The 20,444-nt window shown below is 42.1% G+C and overlaps 2 protein-coding genes across 2 annotated transcripts; both read left to right on the top strand.

Moving 5' to 3' along the window:
- Positions 1 to 713: 713 nt before the first annotated feature.
- On the top strand, positions 714 to 11,447 carry ctdspl3 (CTD (carboxy-terminal domain, RNA polymerase II, polypeptide A) small phosphatase like 3). The gene is made up of 11 exons (XM_030050051.1): positions 714 to 1,005; positions 3,505 to 3,628; positions 3,806 to 3,946; positions 4,653 to 4,770; positions 5,303 to 5,414; positions 5,909 to 5,995; positions 6,179 to 6,241; positions 6,668 to 6,747; positions 7,928 to 8,054; positions 8,364 to 8,459; positions 10,889 to 11,447. Exons 1-11 carry the CDS (start codon positions 877 to 879, stop codon positions 10,952 to 10,954), a joined length of 1,143 nt encoding a protein of 380 aa, XP_029905911.1. The 5' UTR covers positions 714 to 876; the 3' UTR covers positions 10,955 to 11,447.
- A 2,078-nt stretch (positions 11,448 to 13,525) lies between these two features.
- On the top strand, positions 13,526 to 19,674 carry LOC115358120 (transmembrane protein 79-like). Its single transcript, XM_030049960.1, has 5 exons — positions 13,526 to 13,638; positions 15,229 to 15,513; positions 17,273 to 17,830; positions 18,433 to 18,646; positions 18,975 to 19,674. The coding sequence occupies exons 2-5, from the start codon at positions 15,240 to 15,242 to the stop codon at positions 19,228 to 19,230; spliced, it is 1,302 nt and encodes a 433-aa protein (XP_029905820.1). The 5' UTR covers positions 13,526 to 13,638; positions 15,229 to 15,239; the 3' UTR covers positions 19,231 to 19,674.
- Positions 19,675 to 20,444: the final 770 nt, after the last annotated feature.

The raw sequence follows: 20,444 nt of genomic DNA on the forward strand, positions 1-20,444 counted from the left end.
GTTGCTGAAGTCATATTTGTGATTTTCCCAGAAACTGTTTCATACATTCATATGAGATTAAAGCTGAATTGGTGTTGTTCATCTGTCCTGTATAAGCATGCAGCCCTGAGGTAATTATTTTTACCTGTACAAAACATTTGTTTATCAGAATGTGTATTACACCGCAACTCTGCACATAGTGCATAGTTTAAAATATAAACTGGTATTTATTTACCAAAATATAAACAAAATGACATCATGGTAGCCATTTTACATGTAGAAAGAAAAAAAATACTCAGAACTAATTATGTAGAGACAGCTCTATAGAAATATTATAGAGCAATGACTGTTACTAGCTACATAAGTTTATAATTTTCTCAAAAAATGTTTTTTTTTTTTTTTTTTTTTTTTTTTAGAAAATTTATCACTTAAATATCAGAGAATATTCAAGTTTGTTTTTTCTCGTACATTTTTTCTTGTAAATTTATGACCCCCTACCACCCACCCACACGCACGCACGCACGCACGTGGATCCACATTCGTCCTCCATACAATGGCCCTAATTCGCCGTGGCAGGATGAAGACAACATCCAGCCATAATCCATTTGTGTGCGGCGCTGCAACGTGACCGGCCTCTCACGTTGACACGGGCGGCCTCTGAAGACCCACCCAATAACAACACCCGCGGCCACGAACCTATCGCACCCCGGCAGATTTAAACCAACAAACTGATTCGAGAAGACACGGGGAGCAGGAGGAGGGGCGGAGCTAGTGGGAGCCATTGTAGTCCGAAGAGCGAGAAGGAGGAAAAGCTGGTGAAGCTACCCCACAGGAACCCTTCGTTACAGCCAGGTCTTACATGTTTTATGGTCACAAGTTCGATATTCACAAGGCAAAATGAGACTGAGGTCTCAAAAAACCATTAGAGAGTCTCCGTTAACTCCGAAGAGCGGCGGCCGACGGTCAGGCAGAGCTACGCCGCGAGGAGCACGGCTGGCGCGGACCGAGAGCCCGCTGCAAACAAAGGTAAGTTAAGGTTATGAAAGAAATCATCACCCTTACAGGCTAAAGTAATTATCTTGTGCGAATAACTGACAGCATAACTGTCGGCATTAAAAGGGGTAACGTCTTTTTGTTAAAACGAGACGTTGTTCTGAAGCTAGCTGCTAGCTGGCTAGCTAATAGTTGAATCCACAGCAAAACAACACAGCGAGCTGGACGGATCCAGACGTTTTGTTCCTGCTTGTGTTCACATTTACTTTCTGGTGACACGAACGCTAGTCGCGCAAAGAGCGACCATATTTTCTAGCATGATTTATAAAGCCAGCGTGGTGAAAGTCATTTTTGAAAAGCTATCTTCAATTTTCTTCGATTTGCCGTAAAATTGGTCGAATGAATGAATGGCTGGTTGTCTGGCTGGTTGTCTGGTTGTCTGGCTGGTTGGCTGGGTCGCTTCAGCTCGGCGCACATCTGGTCCACCAGGCAGGATCAGCTCATTTCAATAACACTGGGACTTGGATAGGGCTCTCCTTTCACTCCCATAGTCGTCAACACTACACAGTGGGAGCGGCGGAGAGCAAGTCTGAGATCAAAATTGAGATTTAAGTGAACGCTCCTGTTACCTTTTAATTTACTAACATCTATTATCAGTTACGGTCAGTTTGATCCCAGTAAATTAAACCTCCAGAAAATGATTATACCACAAAATGTTGCCAAAGTTTATTATTCATGTACTTCATGTGTCACGTTGACTACCTCAATAGCCCTTTAAATATCCACCCCTACCCCCCATACATCAAAGCTCCTATGGGATTAAGGCAAGATACAACTTTAGCATATTGTTATCTATCTAGATATGAATATGCATTATATGAATATCTCAAAAGGCAACGATATGGACATTATCAAGTTTAGGAGTAGCCTAAGACAGTGAGCGGTCTCTTAGGATCAATGAAATATTATGTGAAGTAGCTGCATTTTCTACATCCACTTGGTATTATTGTGCTGTTTTATGAAGAATGCTCAGTTGTTACTTTTGCTACGTGTGACATATCTAGTCAAAGTGTCCAAGTATCAAAGTGTGAACCTATAGTTGTATCACTATTGATTGAGATATTTGGCATGAATATTGAGCCCTAGTGGAAATCAAGTTCTTCCCTCCCAGATGTCATGTGAACAGTCAGTGGTTCTCATATAGAGGGAACGTTTTTTGACAATTATAAATGGCATGTTATACAGGCTCCATTTCTAAAACATCGAAACAAATGTGTGAAAAATGTTTTATACAGCTTAAACAGCCAGGGGTCAAATAGACCCACAGGAACAGTCATGTATATGAAATGTGTACTGGACATTGAAACCAAAATCATGTAAATTTTAGATTTATTAAGTTGTCCATGTTAAATTAGGAAAAGTCGTTAATATGAATTAAAAAATGCTGTTAATCATGTATGTAGAGATGTTAAACATTTGATTATCTGTGTGCTGAATTTACCAAAAGACTCGTTTGTTTTGTAAAATGTCTTCAGTCATAATTTATGGTGTGTATAGGCATGCAGATAAACAGATCAGCTAAACTGCAGCCTTTTCAATGGAGGTTGAGGCGCTTGTCCTCCGTATGAGAGTGGAGTGAGATGCTGTATGAAACAGTGCCCGACCCCCACCCAATCCTCATGGTCCCTACGCTCTTCCTTAAATTTCATAATACCTCACAGTATGTATAGTAGGCACGGCTTGTGTTAGGTGGTGGGTGTGTATGTCTGCTAAGGCCCGGCTCTGTGACATGCTGTCAGACAGAGGATTGATGCAGCACCAGAGGATTAACCATCCCAGTTGGTTGTGGGGATGGCTCCCAGTAAGTAGGTCAATAGGGCATATACATGCATGTCTGTTTTTGTTGATGCAGCCGTCACTCAGTGGGTTTGCTTTCTGTAGCTGTTTCCTTGCTGTAGAAAACAAAATAGCAACTTGATTCTTCACACACGAGGACATTTGCTTTTGGTATCTCTGTGGTAGGCTATGTTTAAAAATGCAATAATACAAAAGCTATGAGCACCACGAGATCCAGGGACTGCGTAACAGAGCTTCCATTGCATCTCCCACTTCATGTTTACAAACCGGTGGTGAAAAACACTCTTCTTAGTCATCTTGACTAGTCAATGCTGGAGATTCATTTGGTCAATTAAACACTTGTTCCTGAAAACATTTGTGCTTCCAGGCATTCAGTATTTTGGTTTTAAGCCACATATTCAGTGAAGTCACATTGTCTTTTCATGACTGATACATACAAATCTTTTCTCAAGCCACACTATTGGCAATGGTGGGCCAAGTGACCTCAGTTAATTGACTTTTTCATGTCATTAGCAGAAGTCTGTTTTTAAGCTAACGGTTTTACTTGATACCTGATTGTATACATGCTCTTTGAAGCAGACTATAGCAATTGGAGATACTGAGAACTGCGGCTTCCCAAAAGGCCAGCGCAGAGTTGGCTTGTGAATTTATATTGATGCCCTTTTTCCTGTGTAGGATAAAGAAACCTTGGATGTAGGCTCTGCCCCCTCAGACGATGACGTTCCAAAGATGTCAAGGCGACCTCTGGCTCGGGGCCGGCTGAGGAAGAGAGCCATTGCTGTTGATGATGGAGAGACAGGTATAGATTTGTGCATCATCATAGGCTGCTTCTATTTGGGAGGAAAATACCCTTAGTTTTGCTGCATTTTCCCACATGACTCACTCCTGTGTGTGTGTGTGTGTGTGTGTGTGTGTGTGTGTGTGTGTGTGTGTGTGTGTGTGTGTTTCTTGTTCTGATTGCCATCCTGTGGTCTAGATTTAGCTTTCAAGACTCCAACCAGACCCACCATGCGCCATCAGCGGGTTTTGGTGGAGATCGACCCAGCATCTCCTCGTAACATCACAGCCAGAAACATCTACTCGCCCATCGTACGCTTTCTCACACCCAGCAAAGAGAGTGAGTACAGCAACTGCTGCTGCATGTCAAGGTCATTTGTCTAGCTGTGAGCTGCAGTTAGATAATCCATCTGGCCACGGCCTAACACCTTCAGGCTGCCCGCAAGTCTTGAAGTGTTTGGGATCAAGGCTGTAAAAAAAATCTTAACCAGTTTCCTCAAACTTGTCTAGAAATTCTGACAAAGTTCTGTTTGTGAGGATTCAGGGCTTTTTGGGCCTATTTGTGTTTTTGAAATAATATGTGGAGGATAGCTTTTTTTTTTTTCTGTGTCATAACCTACAACACTGTCACTTAGATCAAAACTTAGTAAATATTCATACTACATAAGCAACTGAGGGAATGTATCTTGCCAAGGTATTTTGGCAGGCATCTAGTCATTCTGTTGTGGCGGCTGTTTTCTGTTCTTTAAACTGGAGGTGTGTAGTAGAGTAGACTCAGCATGAATTGATGTACCATAAGTTAGCAGCCTTGTAGCAATGCCATTACTCTTGTCTGTTATACATCGCACACTTCTTGGTTGATGGGTCACTCTGTTCCTTTGTGTGTGCTGTGAGAAGCTCTGATTGCAAAAAAAGAAGGAAAAAAAACATATTTAACAGTAGTCATTCATATCATATTGCTTTGGTCTTGCCTTTTTATATTATTAACATTTTGATGTGTTAACATAGCTCACTGTAGTGTTGACGTTTGTTGTTTTTCTGTGCAGACATGAAGGGTTCAGGGACTGGGAAAGATGTGTTGATGAGTCCGGAGCAGTGTGTGTTTGGCTACGGCTCAATGGACCTGCTGGCCGGAGATGAGGACAGTGATGACGTCTTCAGCCCGTGAGTGTCTCTCTTGCTTTATTTTCACTAGAGCTGCATGCCTCTCTGTCTCTGCTGCAGTTGGCATCAGCTTAGTACATTCTGCATCATATTTAGTTTGCAGGCTTGGGTTTTTGTTTTACAAACAAGTTTGGTTGTTTTTTCATGTGAGCTGCAATGATATGCTGTGTGAGACCCCGGGAGGACTACCTTGTTGTCTTGGTGTCAGCTAATGGGGATCCTTAAAATGAACAAATTAGTGGGTTTGCTTTTTAAATTGATTTGCATGTAGCCTGTACCAATCCCCCCTCTTGCCCCGCTGGGAAGCGTGTACATCACTGTTGAGTTATCTTCCAGCAGTTAGGTCCAGAAAGGCATATCTCTAAATTTATTTGGGTGGATCCCTGTGAAATTTGGTGAATATGTTCATGTTGTCTAGAGGATGAAACCTAGCACCTCTCCTTGCTCCACCAGAAGGCCCAGGGACATATTTGCATTCCTTTTTCCTGGTGTGAACGACTGCGCATTCTAACAGTGTTTCTTTCTTTTACAGCTTTACCTTCATCAAAAACATACCGTCCCGATCCGAGCAGTCCAGACCATGTCACAGAGACATTCCCCCCAAGACCAGGAGCACCCCAGAGGCTACACTGGTTTTAGACCTGGTGAGTTCAGTCCTCTGCTCCACACAGCTGTCTTTCATGTCAGAATGGCTGCTATAATACACGGTCTATCAGCTGACATTTCTGTGTAAGTAAAACTTGAATAAGGTTATTGTAGTCTCTGTAATTGGCTAATATACGTGGTATAAAGTAGGCCATGATTTGTTTATTTATTTACAGTTTTATTCGCTTATTAATTAATGTATTTGTTAATAATTTTGGATGACAGTTACTTTAATGTTTGAGTTGCTGACTGGTCCTTTAAAATGTTTATGTAGAAAATTCATTCTGTTGTGTCAGTAACAACAGCAATTTCTTACGGAAGCTTGTTTTGTCCTGTCCTGATGTGCATTGCCAAAACCTCCAAACATGGCTGTTAGCCTCATACATTTTGGCCAGTTCCAACATAAATGGCCTCTTGGCAAATTACAAAAGATCACAAATGTAGTTACAGAGACAGAGCCTCGGGTGAATCTGTTATGTTTGTGTGCTTGTAGGATGAGACCCTCATGTTCAGCTCTCTGAATGTCATTGAAGATGCACAGTACACCTTCCACACAGCTTTCCAGGACCATCTGTACAAGGTAACACTCTTTGCTAGTCATGATTTAGACACCACTTTTAATTAAGTTATACAAAGCACGTCTTTTTCAGTGAAGTCATTGCCACATTACTTTTGAGTCATAAGCGTGATTACTGTAAGGAAATGTTACGATTGCCAACAAGACTGTCACCTTCCTCATCCTCCCTGCTGCCCTTGTCAACAGGTCTACGTGATCTTACGACCATACGTGAAGGAGTTTCTGCAGTCCATGGCAAAAACTTATGAGGTATGTTTCATGTTAGGCTTCTTATTTCTGCAGAGAAGAGTTCAGAATAATATTTAAAATAAAACTGATTGGTACTGTGTACAGTGGCATGTTTTCAACAGAAAAGTCTGTTTTCAATCTCAATATTCTTCAGGTCTTAAAATCTACAAGCATATGCATACATATACATACATGCATATATACATATACACATACACATACACACACCACTGTCACTCTTGCTTCTTAATTGTCATTTTTTGCATTAGGGGCTGTTTTTATTTTTCCTTTTGTTTTCATTATCACTACACCAACAGTAAAGGTATATGTTATGTTTTTATAGTTGCAAATAACCTCATCTAAGCTCAGCTTGCACAGTGACCTGGAGCCCGTAGCATTTTGTTTTCGATGGAATGAGTTCCAGCTGCTGTTTGTGTTCTGTTCTAGATGTTTATTTATACATCTGCAAAGAAGGACTATGCTGAGAAGATACTGGACATTCTGGACCCACAGAGAAAACTGTTTCGGTATGTCTTCTTAAGCTCTGCTTCCACTTGTTTCCTAAACGTTTTTCATAGCCCAAGAGACATGTGCTCCATCAGGTGTATTATGCACAGCCAGCTAGTGGCCGCGTGCTGCTGGGTCCATCTGTGACCAGCAGATTGTGCGCTCTGAGAAGGTGCTCTGCACAGCTATGTGCCTGTTAGCTGACATGGCTCTTGCTGTTCTGCAAGTTGCCTTATCAGCATCGAGGTTTCAGCTGACTCTGTTGTGTAGAGTGAACCATAGTGACTGCAGCGGTAGCATAGGCTTCATGAATTATGTTGCTTGTAGATCTAAGTGTCCACTTGAAAATACCTTTCACATCAAGCTTTAGGCAGTAAATAATGTGATATCAATATATTGCCCCACATTTACATTAACACAATGACAAACAAAAGTATACAGTGGAGGAGATTTTACAGTTTAGCAATAAACTTAATTTGTCCAAAATGGCATCAGTGCACTTATATGAAATAAACTTAACTCTGTATTTCATAATTCAGAATAACTATAAATACAAAGCACACACAGAATTATATATAAACATTAAGCATGCACTGCTTCAGAAAGTTTCCCTTGGCAAATGGGCAGCTTATTTCTTCTGCTACACTGCAACTGTCTTTTACTGCAGCCTCATTTTATGATTTTGCTGTTGTGAACATAGCGTGTTGTGACACAAGGCTCTTTAACTGTGCCACCTTCTGTGGCCTCAGCTTTCTGTCCCAGCCCCCATATTTGTTGTGTTGTTTTGTCTCAATAAGTCTCCTAATGTTACATTCTTTTGTTAACAGCCACATCGGCTCCACCAATGAGAGACAGGTTTCTCTTTATTGAAAGTAAACATGTGCTCAACCCCCCACCTGTCTTGAAACCACCTCTTTTCACTGTCCACTTTTCATTCTGTCATTTTTGGCTGGTTTGCCAGTGAGCTAGCTGGCTAATTATTAACTGACTTGATTCAAGTGATCTAATGTACGTTTGACAGAACACATAGGCTGAATGATTTCATGAATTACATCAAGTTTCTATGTGATAAAACCAGTTTTGCTGCTGCTGGTGCAGATATCTCTGGTGTTGGTGGACAGAAGGTGAAATACAGTGTGCTGTAAATGTAGGGTGTCAGTATTCATGTTTTCTAACCGGGTGTTAATTTTGATTTTGAAGGCATCGTCTGTATCAGGAAGACTGCTCCTGTGTCCTCGGCCACTACATCAAGGACCTGGGCGTCCTGGCAAGAGACCTCGCCAAGACAGTGGTGCTGGACAATGCACCCCACACCTACCCATACCATGTAAATACTGTCCTGTGCTGTCATAATCTTGGAATTTTCACCTTAATTATCAGTAGTGCACTTGAAATCATAACAAAAGTCTATTATTGAAGTTAAAATTGTATAATCTAGCACAATAAAAACAATGTGTTACCACTCTCAAACAGCTTTGTGGCAGCTTTCCCACAGTGGTGCAGATACTGATGGGTGTCAGTCTTAATTAATTGGCTGTAGAGCTGAAATAGGCCTGAATTTGTTTTCTTGCAGCAATTTATACAAAATACAGAGGAGAGACAGAGATTGTATTAACTTGAGATGATGTTTTTCTAGCTGATGAACACGATTCCCATCAAGAGCTGGTCTGGGGAGCCGGAGGACCGAGAGCTCCAGAAGCTCATTCCCTACCTGGAGAAACTGTCTGCAGCTGTAAGTTTGTTATTACCACCTTCTGTGACATGACAGCCCTCCCTCTCCCATGTCTTCCTGATTTCCCTCTCTAAAACTGTACTCGCCTGTTTATGAAAACTCTGTCCCAGTTCTTACTTCTTTACCTACCTACCTACCTATGTGATTGCTTTAGGCTCATGGGAACATTTGACCCAAAATGTCCTTTTTGTTGATAGTAATGTTGAACTAGGAAAAGAAGCTTATCACTCTTTGTCTACTGTTGCATTCCTTTGAAATGTTTTTAGATATTAGGGTAAGTTCTTGAAATTTTAGCGTGGATTTGAATAAAGCCTTCCACGTTTTCAAGGGTCAGGTCACTGATGATTAATTAGCAACAGAGGATGTTGTTTATAAGCATTAACGCTCATTTTCATTCAGATTGCGGACTAGACTTCAAAAATCAATAAAAATACACCAATTTTTTTTCAGCTTATCCACTGAAGTGTGAGAAAAGTTTGGCTCGTTCCAATCTGTTGTCAGTTCAGAGGTCCATTAGTCCACATTTGTCAAAATCATACATCTACATCTCCAAAAATGTTTATTCAAATGTTGCCAAATTTGAACCAGACATCCTCTCGATCACACATGGGCAAAATAAGGCCCCGGGCCGTATCTGGCCAGTCAGGCAATTTTATTAGGGCCTTGGCCATAAATCATGATTTATAGTTGAATCCAACACTGTTGCCAAATTCATGTTTGCATAGGAAAACAAATTATTTTGTTTAATTCACAAAGATGCTGTGCTATGCACCAACAATCCTGTAGATGGCAGTGTGTGATATGAGTTGAGCTTGACATGGTAGCTATACATGCTGCGTGGGTGACACATGGCTGAAAATGCTATAGTCAAGTTTCATGCTGGCTCACAAAATCACAAAGACACAGTGAAGCATTGTGGGAAACTACCGGCACTATGCACAGTTTTCACAGCATTTTGCTTATTTTGTTCAGATTGAACTGATGAACATTTGTGTGCCTAACTGAGGATTTCCACTTTCAAAAATACGACGAGACTTGAGGACAACTCAGCCTCCCACTGAGATGTAGCATCACAAACTGGTGATGAGTTCTGAATATATGAAAAGGCAATAATTAATCAACTGATTTACAAGAGGAATTTGAAAAGTAAAAGTATGGTAAAACTTGATTACAGTTCATTTTAAACTTGGAGTGCAGCTCTTCCCCTGGTCTTCATCTCTCTGTCTGGCCCTTGAAACTGCTGTGGATGATAGTTATCAAGTGTTTCCAGTGGTGTTGAGCTCACTCCAATGCTGAGCCCATAGTGATATTGAATATCCTGCTGTAATTTGTATTAACTGATGCCACTCCAAGCTAATGGCAATTTGGTGCGGCGAAGCACGGCTGGCCTCATTTATTTCATACAGTGGATTTTTTGTTATGCACATGCTGATATCATGAGGAGCGTGCCACTCTGGCAGATCAAGATTCTGCAGCAAAATCAAGTGCATATCTAATTAATTGGACTTTTGTAACCTACAACTAGTATTAGTCAGATTTTTGCTGTGGACCAGCGCTTGAAATGAATGAGCCCTGCAGATGAACCTATCATCTTTTTCCCCCCATTTTATGAACAGTTACTGTTGACGACACTATCAGGTCAGTTCTATCTGACGAAAGGTTACTACTGCAACACTACCTACCAGATCTACTTTCCAATTCAAATAGGAAAAGAAACAAGCCATTTAATTTCCAAGAAATAGGGGTCCTGAAACCCCCCAATGATAGCATAATCTGCTTTGTTCACACTGTGCTAAAGTAATTTTGAGATATATACCCCCCCAAAAAACACACTTGCCAGGTGTGTAGGCACACAGTGGTGGCAAGAAAAGTCGAATGCACACAGTGTGTCAGTGCTCCATCAGTAGTCTTATCAGGTATGCCTGAGGTCATTAGTGCATTCATATGATGTACTAACAAATGTATCTGGGCATTGATCCAGTGTGCAGGTACTGTCTTCTCTGCTTTTCTAAAATATTTTGGCACTGTTTTATCATGTTAGGAAAGTGAATACAGAGGTACAAACACAGGCCTACCGGCACAGGGAGTTCAGGGCAGCTAATGAGGATATTTCAGCAGCATGTGTACACGAGTCACGGCCCAGATCACATAATTATACAACCCAGCACTCTTCCAAAGTTCAATTTGCTTTAAACAGATACAAGTGTTACTGAGTTAATGGTTGATCATGTAAACTTGGATGCAGTGATGGCCAGGGCAGCTGTTTGCTATTCAGCTAGAAATCTGAACTATTTTAGCAGCCAGAGGTTTGGAAGGGGACAGGACTCCAAACAGTGGGTGGTTAGCTGCTCGAGCAGATAAACTTAGTAGTCGCAACCCAGTCTACAGCCAGCATCTTAGACCTAATTCCTCACTTGTTTGTTTTCCAGGAGGATTTTCGGGAGTTACTGAAGAGGAGGAAGGATCATTTTCACAGACTTCTGTCAGAGGACTGAACAGTCTCTGATTTTGCTCCTTTTCTGTTGGACTGTCACAAATCATATGAACTCATAGTGCTTTGGCTAAAAGCAGAATCCAGCTTGACTTTGCTAACTTTGAAGGCAGTTGCTTAGTGGCATAGCCAGGCAGCCTTTTGTCTCTTCCCTAATGACTTTTAAGGATGGCTAAGTGTCGTGGCATTTCAAACATGCAGCTGGTAATTTGTCACCAAAAGCCGTTTCCCCATGCCTCTTTCCACAGAGCAATAAACTCCTCACAAGTGTATATGTTATTATAAAACAAAACTTGAAATATGGTGTATAAATTAAATCGTTTTTATTTATTAAAATGGCCAATCAGAGGCTGTTAACCTGTATATATTTCAAATATTTTTTTTTCTTTTTGGCAAATAATTATGCTGTATATGAATGAAAAGTGAAACAATTGATCTTTTTAAGGCATACTGACTAATTTCCTTATGTCAAATATATAATCTATTTCAATACCTTGCATTATTGATGTGTGTCTTCATTTCACAGTGCTCGCTACTTGTATATGTTTTAAAATGTGTGCTGTCTGTTTTTGTGGAAAGCTGCTCCACATTGATGCACACTGCGCCGTGTAGCCTCACCTGTGACGGACTTTGTTGTAATTTGGTCCAGCAGTGGAAGACTGTTGATGCTGGGATTAAAGGGATATTACTCAACCACTGGGGGAATGAATCCTCTGATCAGAACAACCATTCCTATATCGTTCTCTCTCTGTCCTTTGTTGTTGTTGTTAATACAATAATGAAACTATACTGGGCCTTGTGGACCTGCTGCTATAAACTGATTTGTTGCTAAATTCTTTTTGAGTCCACACCTTAATAATTCCCAAGGTCTGACAAAGTTACCAGATTTGTCTTGAGCCACTGAGAGGTCTCAGCTGCTAAATCTATATCGACAAAGTTGCCAAGTTGGCAGCTGTTATGCTAACTACAGACATTTGTGCTTGTTCCAAAACAAACTGCTGTTTCACATGCTGGAAACCTAAAACACCTCATTTCACTTCCTGCGCACAGAGGAAATCGCTACCAGATACAAAGTCTGAAAGATTTCAAACAACACACATACAAGTTGGTTGAGTATTGCTGTAATAATCAGAGCACCAAACCGGACTTCAATATGAAAATATGGCAGGTTATCACTTGGACAGATCTGTCCCTGCAGATCAAAGCTCCAGGGAAATCATTCCACCTGCAGTGGCTGCATGTTGCAGCTGCACACAAACTAGTACCACTGAACTCTCAGCAATCAAGCCCATATTATGTAATACTGCAGATAATATCAACGGGGGTTTTCATCTGCCCTCCAGCTTCCAACACACTTCACAGATCCTTGGCACCTCCAGACCCACAACCCTCTGTTGAAGACTGGGTTAGATAAGGTTTAATTTACCGCTGAGGAACTGTCCTGGCATAAAGAGTGAAAACACTTATCAAGAGAAGTCCTTATCTTGAAATGCTGGTGAAATTAAACTACTCATATTTTGGGTGGACCTGCTTTATTATGCTTTTCTTACTGGGACCCAAAGGACCCCTCTCCCCACTAACTTCCTCCTGACAGCTTCACTGCAACAACAGCGCTGACAAGACCTAGATTTCAGCTGATGTGTTTGACAGAAAATAAAAGTACATAAAACTGACAGGCATCTTAGTGTTGATTTGCAAGACAGGCTTGCGACATGACAGCCTACTGTAGTTCCTGTAAAATATCACAGAAAATCTTTATATTGAACTATTGGAATGTTACAGGAATATTACAGATAACATGGGAGTTAAAACCCCTCATCATTAATATCCACAGCTATATGATATTTGAACAAGGGACAATTTGAACCCACTGTTTAGAAAAAAAAAATAGGTTGCTATAGATTTATTCAGTGGAGGTTACAAAAACATAAACTAAAAGTTTTAACTATGGAGTACTATTAATACTCCATAGTTTTAATAGTATTAATAAAACCGAGAAAATTCACTTGACTTTTTTTTTTAAATCATAGTAATTTGGTAGAAAGTAACCAATTAGGAAAAAAAACTGGAAATTTAAAAAAAAAAAAAAAAAAAAAAAAAAGCACAAAATAACTGAAAAAAAAATAATCATATAAAAAAGTGAATTTTATTAAAAGGCTGAAATGAAACCTTTCAAAATAAAAATAAAAGCTTGCCTGGGTATCAAAGAGTTAACATAATTTAAGACATCATAAACATAGTAGAAACAAATAGGTTCTTGTGTAGTTACCATGATCTATAACCCACTATAAATCACTTTATTACAGGTAGTGATATCAATGGGCCACTTTAAGACACTAGCAGAATACAGGATTTTTTTTCTATCAGGTTAAACAGATTTAATTCCCTTTTTAAATGAACAAACCAAATCGATGGTAAATGCCCCCTCCCTCCTCTCCCCTGGCTTTATTTTCTCCATATGGTGTGTTTGACTTGGTACCCAGGAAAAAAAACACAGTGTGTGGGCGGAGGAAAAGCCTAGTATTTTGTCCTTGTTGAAATTTGATTCAGAAGTTCAGATCCTGGAAGACGAAAAGCAAAAGCAGGGGGAGGGAAAAAAGGCAAAGAAGGACGGAACGGGTTTTTTTTTTTTAAACTGCAAGAATAGTAAACTCACCAAATAGCTCTGTCCTGCAACCTCCGACAAAAGTAAGTCTATATGCAAGGAATGTTTCTTATTGAGTAGAGCGCTTAGATCAGCATTAGAGCGGCTGAATTCATTCACATTGGTCATTTTTTTCTATGGAGTCTATTAGTTAAATGCTCTGTTTGCTTCTGAATGGCCACGCACTACAAGATTTCGGGTCTGATGCTTTAAAAAAATGCCTTCTTTAAACCTTGTGCAGCCTTACGCACAGTTTACGCAGGTACGGGCGCAATCTGGCCTCGTTTGATTGATCTATTTCTAGATTAGGCATTTCCTGCGGTCTTCATCTAGAGCAAATAAAAGCAAACTGCATGCATTTGCAAACGGGAATTGTTTGAGGAGGAAAGTCGATGAAAGTGTTGCTCGGCGCCGGGACAAAAGCCAATAAGCAAGGGATTTTTCAGCAGCGTCTAGTATTTAAAAAAAAAAAAAAAAAAAAAGCACATTGCCCCCGTTGCGCGTTTCCACATCCACGCCAAGTCTGATCTCCACTCAGATTTATTCCTCTGCGAGCCAGAAGCCCGACTCCTAATTGAGCTCTATACATGGTAAAGTCGTGTTTTGTTTGGGGAAAAGCGTCTTCGGCGCAGATTTGCGTGCCGACTCTGCACCACTGTGGGATCTGCGCCAAAAAGACCCCCTCCGCGCCTTCCCCGCACAAAAAAAGAACCTCCAAACTCATTCCCCAGATGGTAATAAAATGAATTCAGCGCGCAACTCACAATCAAGGAGAGATTATTGCTGCTGCTTAAATATCTCTATAATATTCCTTGAATGGGTTTATAACGTGTGTGTGTGTGTGTGTGTGTGTGTGTGTGTGTGTGTGTGTTCCTTAATAGTCAGTCTAGTGACCTCATGAGACTTGACCATATTTCTCTCCTCTTGTGTGGCTGTAGTATTCCTATAGCACCGCTGCATTGACTCATAGTGTCTCTGGTCTATATTGTGCCAAGTCTATGGAGATTTAATCCACTTTCTGCCACTTCTAATCCGTGGAATCACTGTAGCCTGTGCCATGATTGATTTAGAAGGTCGCTGTGATAGTCGGATGGGAGCTACTCTAAATTTATTCAGGGGATTTAATTATATTCCTGGCTTGCTGATCATAGTTTGGTGTTTTTGAAACGACATCTGATCATAGCTTCTACAGAGTGTTTGTGAGCAAAGGGATCAAGACAAAAAAAAAAAAAAAAAAAGCAAAAAAAAAAAAAACACATCAACAACAATAATTCAAAGCAGGTTTCATTTTTCAGGCCAAGGTGTAGCTGCAGTGATGTAGGTGGTGCACTCCTACCTGTCGTAAGCCATCATTGCCTACCCATATAAACAAAAACCATTTCTGACTTTTTTTTTTTACCCTAAAACCTCCAATCCTAATATATCTTAAGTATTACTTTCTTGTCATATATGGTGACATCTAACATATGCATATGAGCAGTTTTTCTGTCCAGTGGGTCTGCGGATGGCTAAACTTGTTTTTTTGTGGGTTTATTTTCCACTATATTCCAGTTTCAGAGCAGTTCTTTTTTTTTTTTTTTTTCAAACTGTGGGGCATTTGATTTTGGGCCTGAACCTGTCCACGCTCTACCCAGGCCGTGCCACTATGAGCACCACGGGGCTTCAGGCCACTAACCAGCAGAACGTGAAGGAGATCGACAGCGTCAAGGAGTCCATCAGCGACATCATCAACCAGCTGCAGGACATCGACCCGGCCAGGCTCTCCTTCTCCCCCTTCCTCGACTTGGACACCCAGATTTCTTTGGCCCCGGTGTCAGACAGCCCTGAGTCTTCGGTGGAGGAGCTGCACTCCTCCTCCCACTCTGTCACGGGCTCACAGCGCTCCCTGGAACCGCTACCAGCCACGGAGCAGCCAAGGAGTGAGTTATTACTGCTGTTTTTAACTCTCCAGCGTGGTCATAGATTTGGAGGGGAGACCAGGTCTGTAGGCAGGGCTTTTGTCAAGTCAGGACCAGGTCCAGCAGGTGATGAGACGAAGTCAGGATTGAGACTAGAGTGAATCCGGTCCTAATCAAGACCAAAACCATTAAGTGCAATGTCATTCCAACATTTTTTTAAGGATGAACAGAGGTGTGGATTTCTCTGCAGGAGCTCTGGGCTAAACTCTTCATCCAGCTGATCAGTGCAGACAGGTTTGAGGACTCTTGCATGTGCAAATAGTTTGTATTACTGAGGAGACAACGGTGTACCAGGTAGCACAAGACTTGATCGCTGACATCTTTGGATAGGTGGGGAAAAGTCAAGTCAATATCCAATAATGTGCGACTGCAAGAAAAAGCTGAATCACACTGCAAAAACTCAAAATCTTACCAAGATTATTTGTCTTATTTCAAGTCAAAAATGTCTTATTCCTAGTCAAAATATCTCATTACACTTAAAATAAGACATGATCACCTCAGAAGTAACTTGTTTTTAGACAATTGTCTCTTGTTTCAAGTGAAAATTTGCTTGAAACAAGTGAAAATTTGCTTGTTTCATTGGCAAAATTTGTTTCTTGTTTCTAGCTAATTTTCACTTATTTCAAGTGAATTTTCACTTTTTCCACTGGCACATTTTGCCAATGAAACAAGCAAATTTTCACTTGTTTCAAGTGAATTTTCACTTGAAACAAGTGAAAAATGTTACAAGTTACTTCTGAGGTGATCATGTCTTATTTTAAGTGTAATGAGATATTTTGACTAGAAATAAGACATTTTTGACTTGAAATAAGACAAATAATCTTGGTAAGATTTTGAGTTTTTGCTGTGCACAACAGCACTACCAGGACCAGGAAACCAGGAAAGTCACACATTTGATGAGTTTAGACTCAGCTAAACAAAATCAAAAAGACTTCACTTGGACCTGAGCCTGTTGACTCAGAGAGACTTGATCGATGACCCTCTCCTGAGACAAATCTTAAAAATGATGCAATTAACTGTTTATGTTCCAAGGTTGCCAAGTAGCTATTAGCTTACATGAGGCCGGCAGACAGGTAGGCAGGAGAGGCTCTGAGCTGCTGCTGGCACCTGGATTATCTTGCTCACTCTTCCCTGTGTGCACAGTTGGAGCCCGGTCATTTAGTTAACGGAGGTCAGTTAGTGAACGGACTGCAGGATGCTTTAATTGACAGAATCAGAATCAAGTATTAAACATAGCTGTGAAATAATGTGTATATATATTAGTCATTAATTTAGGATTGTTTAAGAGTACATTTTGACTTGTGAAGGACTAAAGCCTCAAAGTTTAGGACTTGAGACTTGACTTGGACTTGCCTGTGCTGACTTGGGATTTGATTGCCAGGAATTGGGACTTACTTGTGACTTGCAAAAACACTGATTATTTTTCCCCCACCTCTGTTCTGTTGTGGCCATTTTGCACTTGTTTGAGTCGGTGCTGAAGTTGCCCTCCTCTTTCATATCGCTATCTGCTAAATGCCTGCTAGGAGGTGAATAAAAAGTAAAATACAGGAAAAACAGGCCTTCATCCACATCCAGGTCACTTGCTTTTTATGAATCTTGCAGAGTGGATCTTAGTAAATGACTGGTTGTGAGGCAGAGACAGAGTGGGATGAGGCCAGTAGTTGATGTTTTGAATGTCTGGTTTTGGTTGTGGTATTCAAATCTGCTCTGGTTTGAACAGGCTCTGATTCCTGCCACCAGCAGACCGGCGACGCCCCAGCGGAGCACCGAGCAGATGAGGCAGAGGAGGGGACGCTCGATCAGACCTCCTCCAGTCCGGTTGCGGCGCGCGCCTCCGAGGGCGCCATGGGAAACTGCATCGGCAGCTCGAGCCCCGCCTCTCAGGGAGACATCCCCAATGGCACGGACACACCAAGGTGGAGTCCAGAATCCACAAATCTGGACTCCACCATCGACGAGGGGCGTCCGCTGATCGGCGCGCCGCCGCCGGAGAGCGTGGAGCTCACCGTGTGGAGGTCAGAGGGGCAGGAAGAGACTTGTGAGCCCCCCCATGAAGCCTCATTCCGGGGGCGATGCTGCTGCTGCCGGTGTAAATGCTGCCAGAGCGGGCGAGTCCCCGCTTTCTGCTCAGTCCTGGCCTCCCTCCTGTGCACGGTGGGGATTCTCTATGCGCTCTATTTCTACGTGCCCATCAAGCCCCCAGACTGCCCCGACGTGGCCAGCCGCATCGTTTTCACCCTCTGCTGCTGCGTGGTTGCAGCCGTCCCTGTCTTGTTGGGTAGGTTCAAGACAGGAGTCAAGTCTACCTGCAATGCTACTTGAGCAGCCCTGTGAGTGCCTCAAATCAAAGATAAAGATTAAGAGAAGATTTAGCTCGTCTGGCTGCCTCGTCTTGGAATGTCTCAGTGTCTAGTGTTCCCTTTAATTTTGTGCTCTTTTAACCTCAAGGCAGCAGAAGTCCTAATTTCCTTCTCCTGTGCATGGCTTTAAATGGAAACTACAATAAGAAGTTGGCTGGCTCTCTGTCGCCTCTCAGGCTGTGTCCTAATTGTCTCTGAATATTTTAATCACAATCCCAACCTGGAAGAGCAGAAGGAGAGGGCAGGTGGGGAAAACATGCAAAACAAAGCCTGCTCAGGCCATTTCCCCCTCTGGTTCGCTCTTCCCTGTCAAGTTGATGATATACACACGAGCCAGGACAGCTCACAAGTGGGCCACTTGGTTGCTCTGTGCAAATTAAGATAGCAAAAAAAAACAAAGTGTGCTGTCAGACAAGATCAAGCGCAGCTAGGAGCCTGAAGTTTGGGGTTGTTTGTGGAAAGATGGCCCAGATTCAAGATGCTAACAGACTTATTGCTCCCTTCCTCTTCTCCCTCCCAGCGATGCTGACGGGTGCAGCGTGCCAGTTCTGCACTGGCTCCCTCGATCCGGTGGAGCCGCTTCCCAGAAGACGGGCGGTTCAGCAGCTGTTTGTCACGGCGTCCTTGGAACAGTTGCTCCTCTACATTCTCAACCTTGTAGTTATGGCGGCGTTACTGCCTCAAGACCAGCTGAAGTTGGTGCCTATGCTGGTTGCCGTGTTCATTCTGGGAAGGTGAGGTGCCAAACGAGCAAGAGGAGCTAACAGTTTTTAAGCTGCGTTTGATTATAAATTGGAAATAAATTGGGATTTCCAGCCTCCCACTGGGAAACGTTGGAAACTTTGGATCAATCAACATGTAGCAACAGCAGAAAACAGGCAAAGCACCAGCTGTGGTGGCATCTGCACTTTTCCAACTTGCTGTTGCTGAAATGCATGGAGGCTGTAAATTAGGCTACCTAATTCCTCCAACTTCCCCGCTCTGATGTAAGTTGATCGCGGTGTTATTGTCTAAAGCTGAGCATGTTTACATTTCATGTCTTGTCTTTTTCGTTTGTTTCAGATTTGTCTACTGGATCAGCCTCAACACGTGCAGCTCCTGGCGAGGCTTTGGATCAGGCCTGACCTTCTTCCCGCTTCTCGCCATGGTTGCCCTCAATCTGTTCATCATGTACAACGTGGGCCTCAAAGAGCCGCTTTTTGGCACGCAGGACGCGCTCTATAATCAGGCCACGCCCCCGACCTGGTCCGCGGAGATGTCACAGAGCACCAGTGGCAAATCAGACGTCTTGTCCACAGACAGCCTGGACGCTCAGTGAGGAGGAGAGCTGCCCTTTATTCTTTCAAAGGAGGAGATCTTTCCAGAAATAGGCCATTCCTGTGGTCTGCTGTTCAGCACAGCTACACAGGCTGCCACTAACCTCCAAGTCTGTGACAGCTTAACTTGTATTTTTGCTCCTCGTATACAGGAAGTTTTTTTTTTGTGTGGATTCATGCTTATTATCTGAAACGCAAGAGCCTTTTCCCCCTGCTAGTGGCGGAGGGAGCCTTTGAACAACGTTCTAGTCTTAAACATTTGTCTCTTAAGCTATTCCAGTGCCTATATTTAATGTTTTGAACTCTAAAAGCTCTGCATATATATATATGGATGAATTTGGTTTGATGTGAAAAACCACTAGCAAAGCAGCTTCTCTTCTAATGAAGACATTTTAACTGTCCAAAACGTTTGTAAATGATGAAGGAAGAATAAAAGCCATTTGTAACAAAAAAATAAAGAAACATCTTTTCATCATTTTTACTCGGTGCTCAGTTCCTCAGCTCTCGGCGCAGATGACTTTTTGGCTTTGACTGGCAGACGATTGAGCAAGTTCAGGGTGCCTTTCCAGCGCGGGGACTGTCATTATGTGATAACATGGTGTGGATGCGGCTCTCTGCTTGCTCTACTGTGATCCCACAGATCTCCATCTCCACCCTTCTGGCCTCCCCTCTGCTGCTGATGTTGATCGCTTGCATCGTGATGCCAAAGCCTCCCATCGGAGTGACCCCAGAGGCCTGCGCTCCACTCCCGCTTTTGTTTCTGCTTCCCCAAGGGGTTCAAGGGGTTGAAAAATGAGATTTTTTTTTGAAAAATCCAGGAAAAGTCAACTTACAAACACTCTTATATAGCATTGATCTGCTTCCCATTCATGCATTCAGCCACAGCCTTTTACTGCTGGCGACTGTTGGGGAGTTAAGTGCCTTGCTGAAGGGCACGAACATTCAGGGAGGGGTGAGTGTTATGGCGCTTTCATGTGCTGGTGGGAAAGTTGAACATCCGGGATTTCCATTGCTCTCACACGCTTTGATGGAAAATCAAACCCTAAATCATAGATGTCCTACAGCTTAACAAGCTAATTAAACACTTCACTTAAACAAATGTTAATTATGATGGTTAGTCTAGCCATCTGCAAGTATGCAATAAAGATGCATGTGTTTGTTTTCAAGTGTTGTTTTTTTCCCCTCACTATATGAAACTTGACTTTTAAGATTGTGG

This window comes from Myripristis murdjan, chromosome 4, assembly GCF_902150065.1.
Source record: "Myripristis murdjan chromosome 4, fMyrMur1.1, whole genome shotgun sequence".
NCBI lineage: Eukaryota > Metazoa > Chordata > Actinopteri > Holocentriformes > Holocentridae > Myripristis > Myripristis murdjan.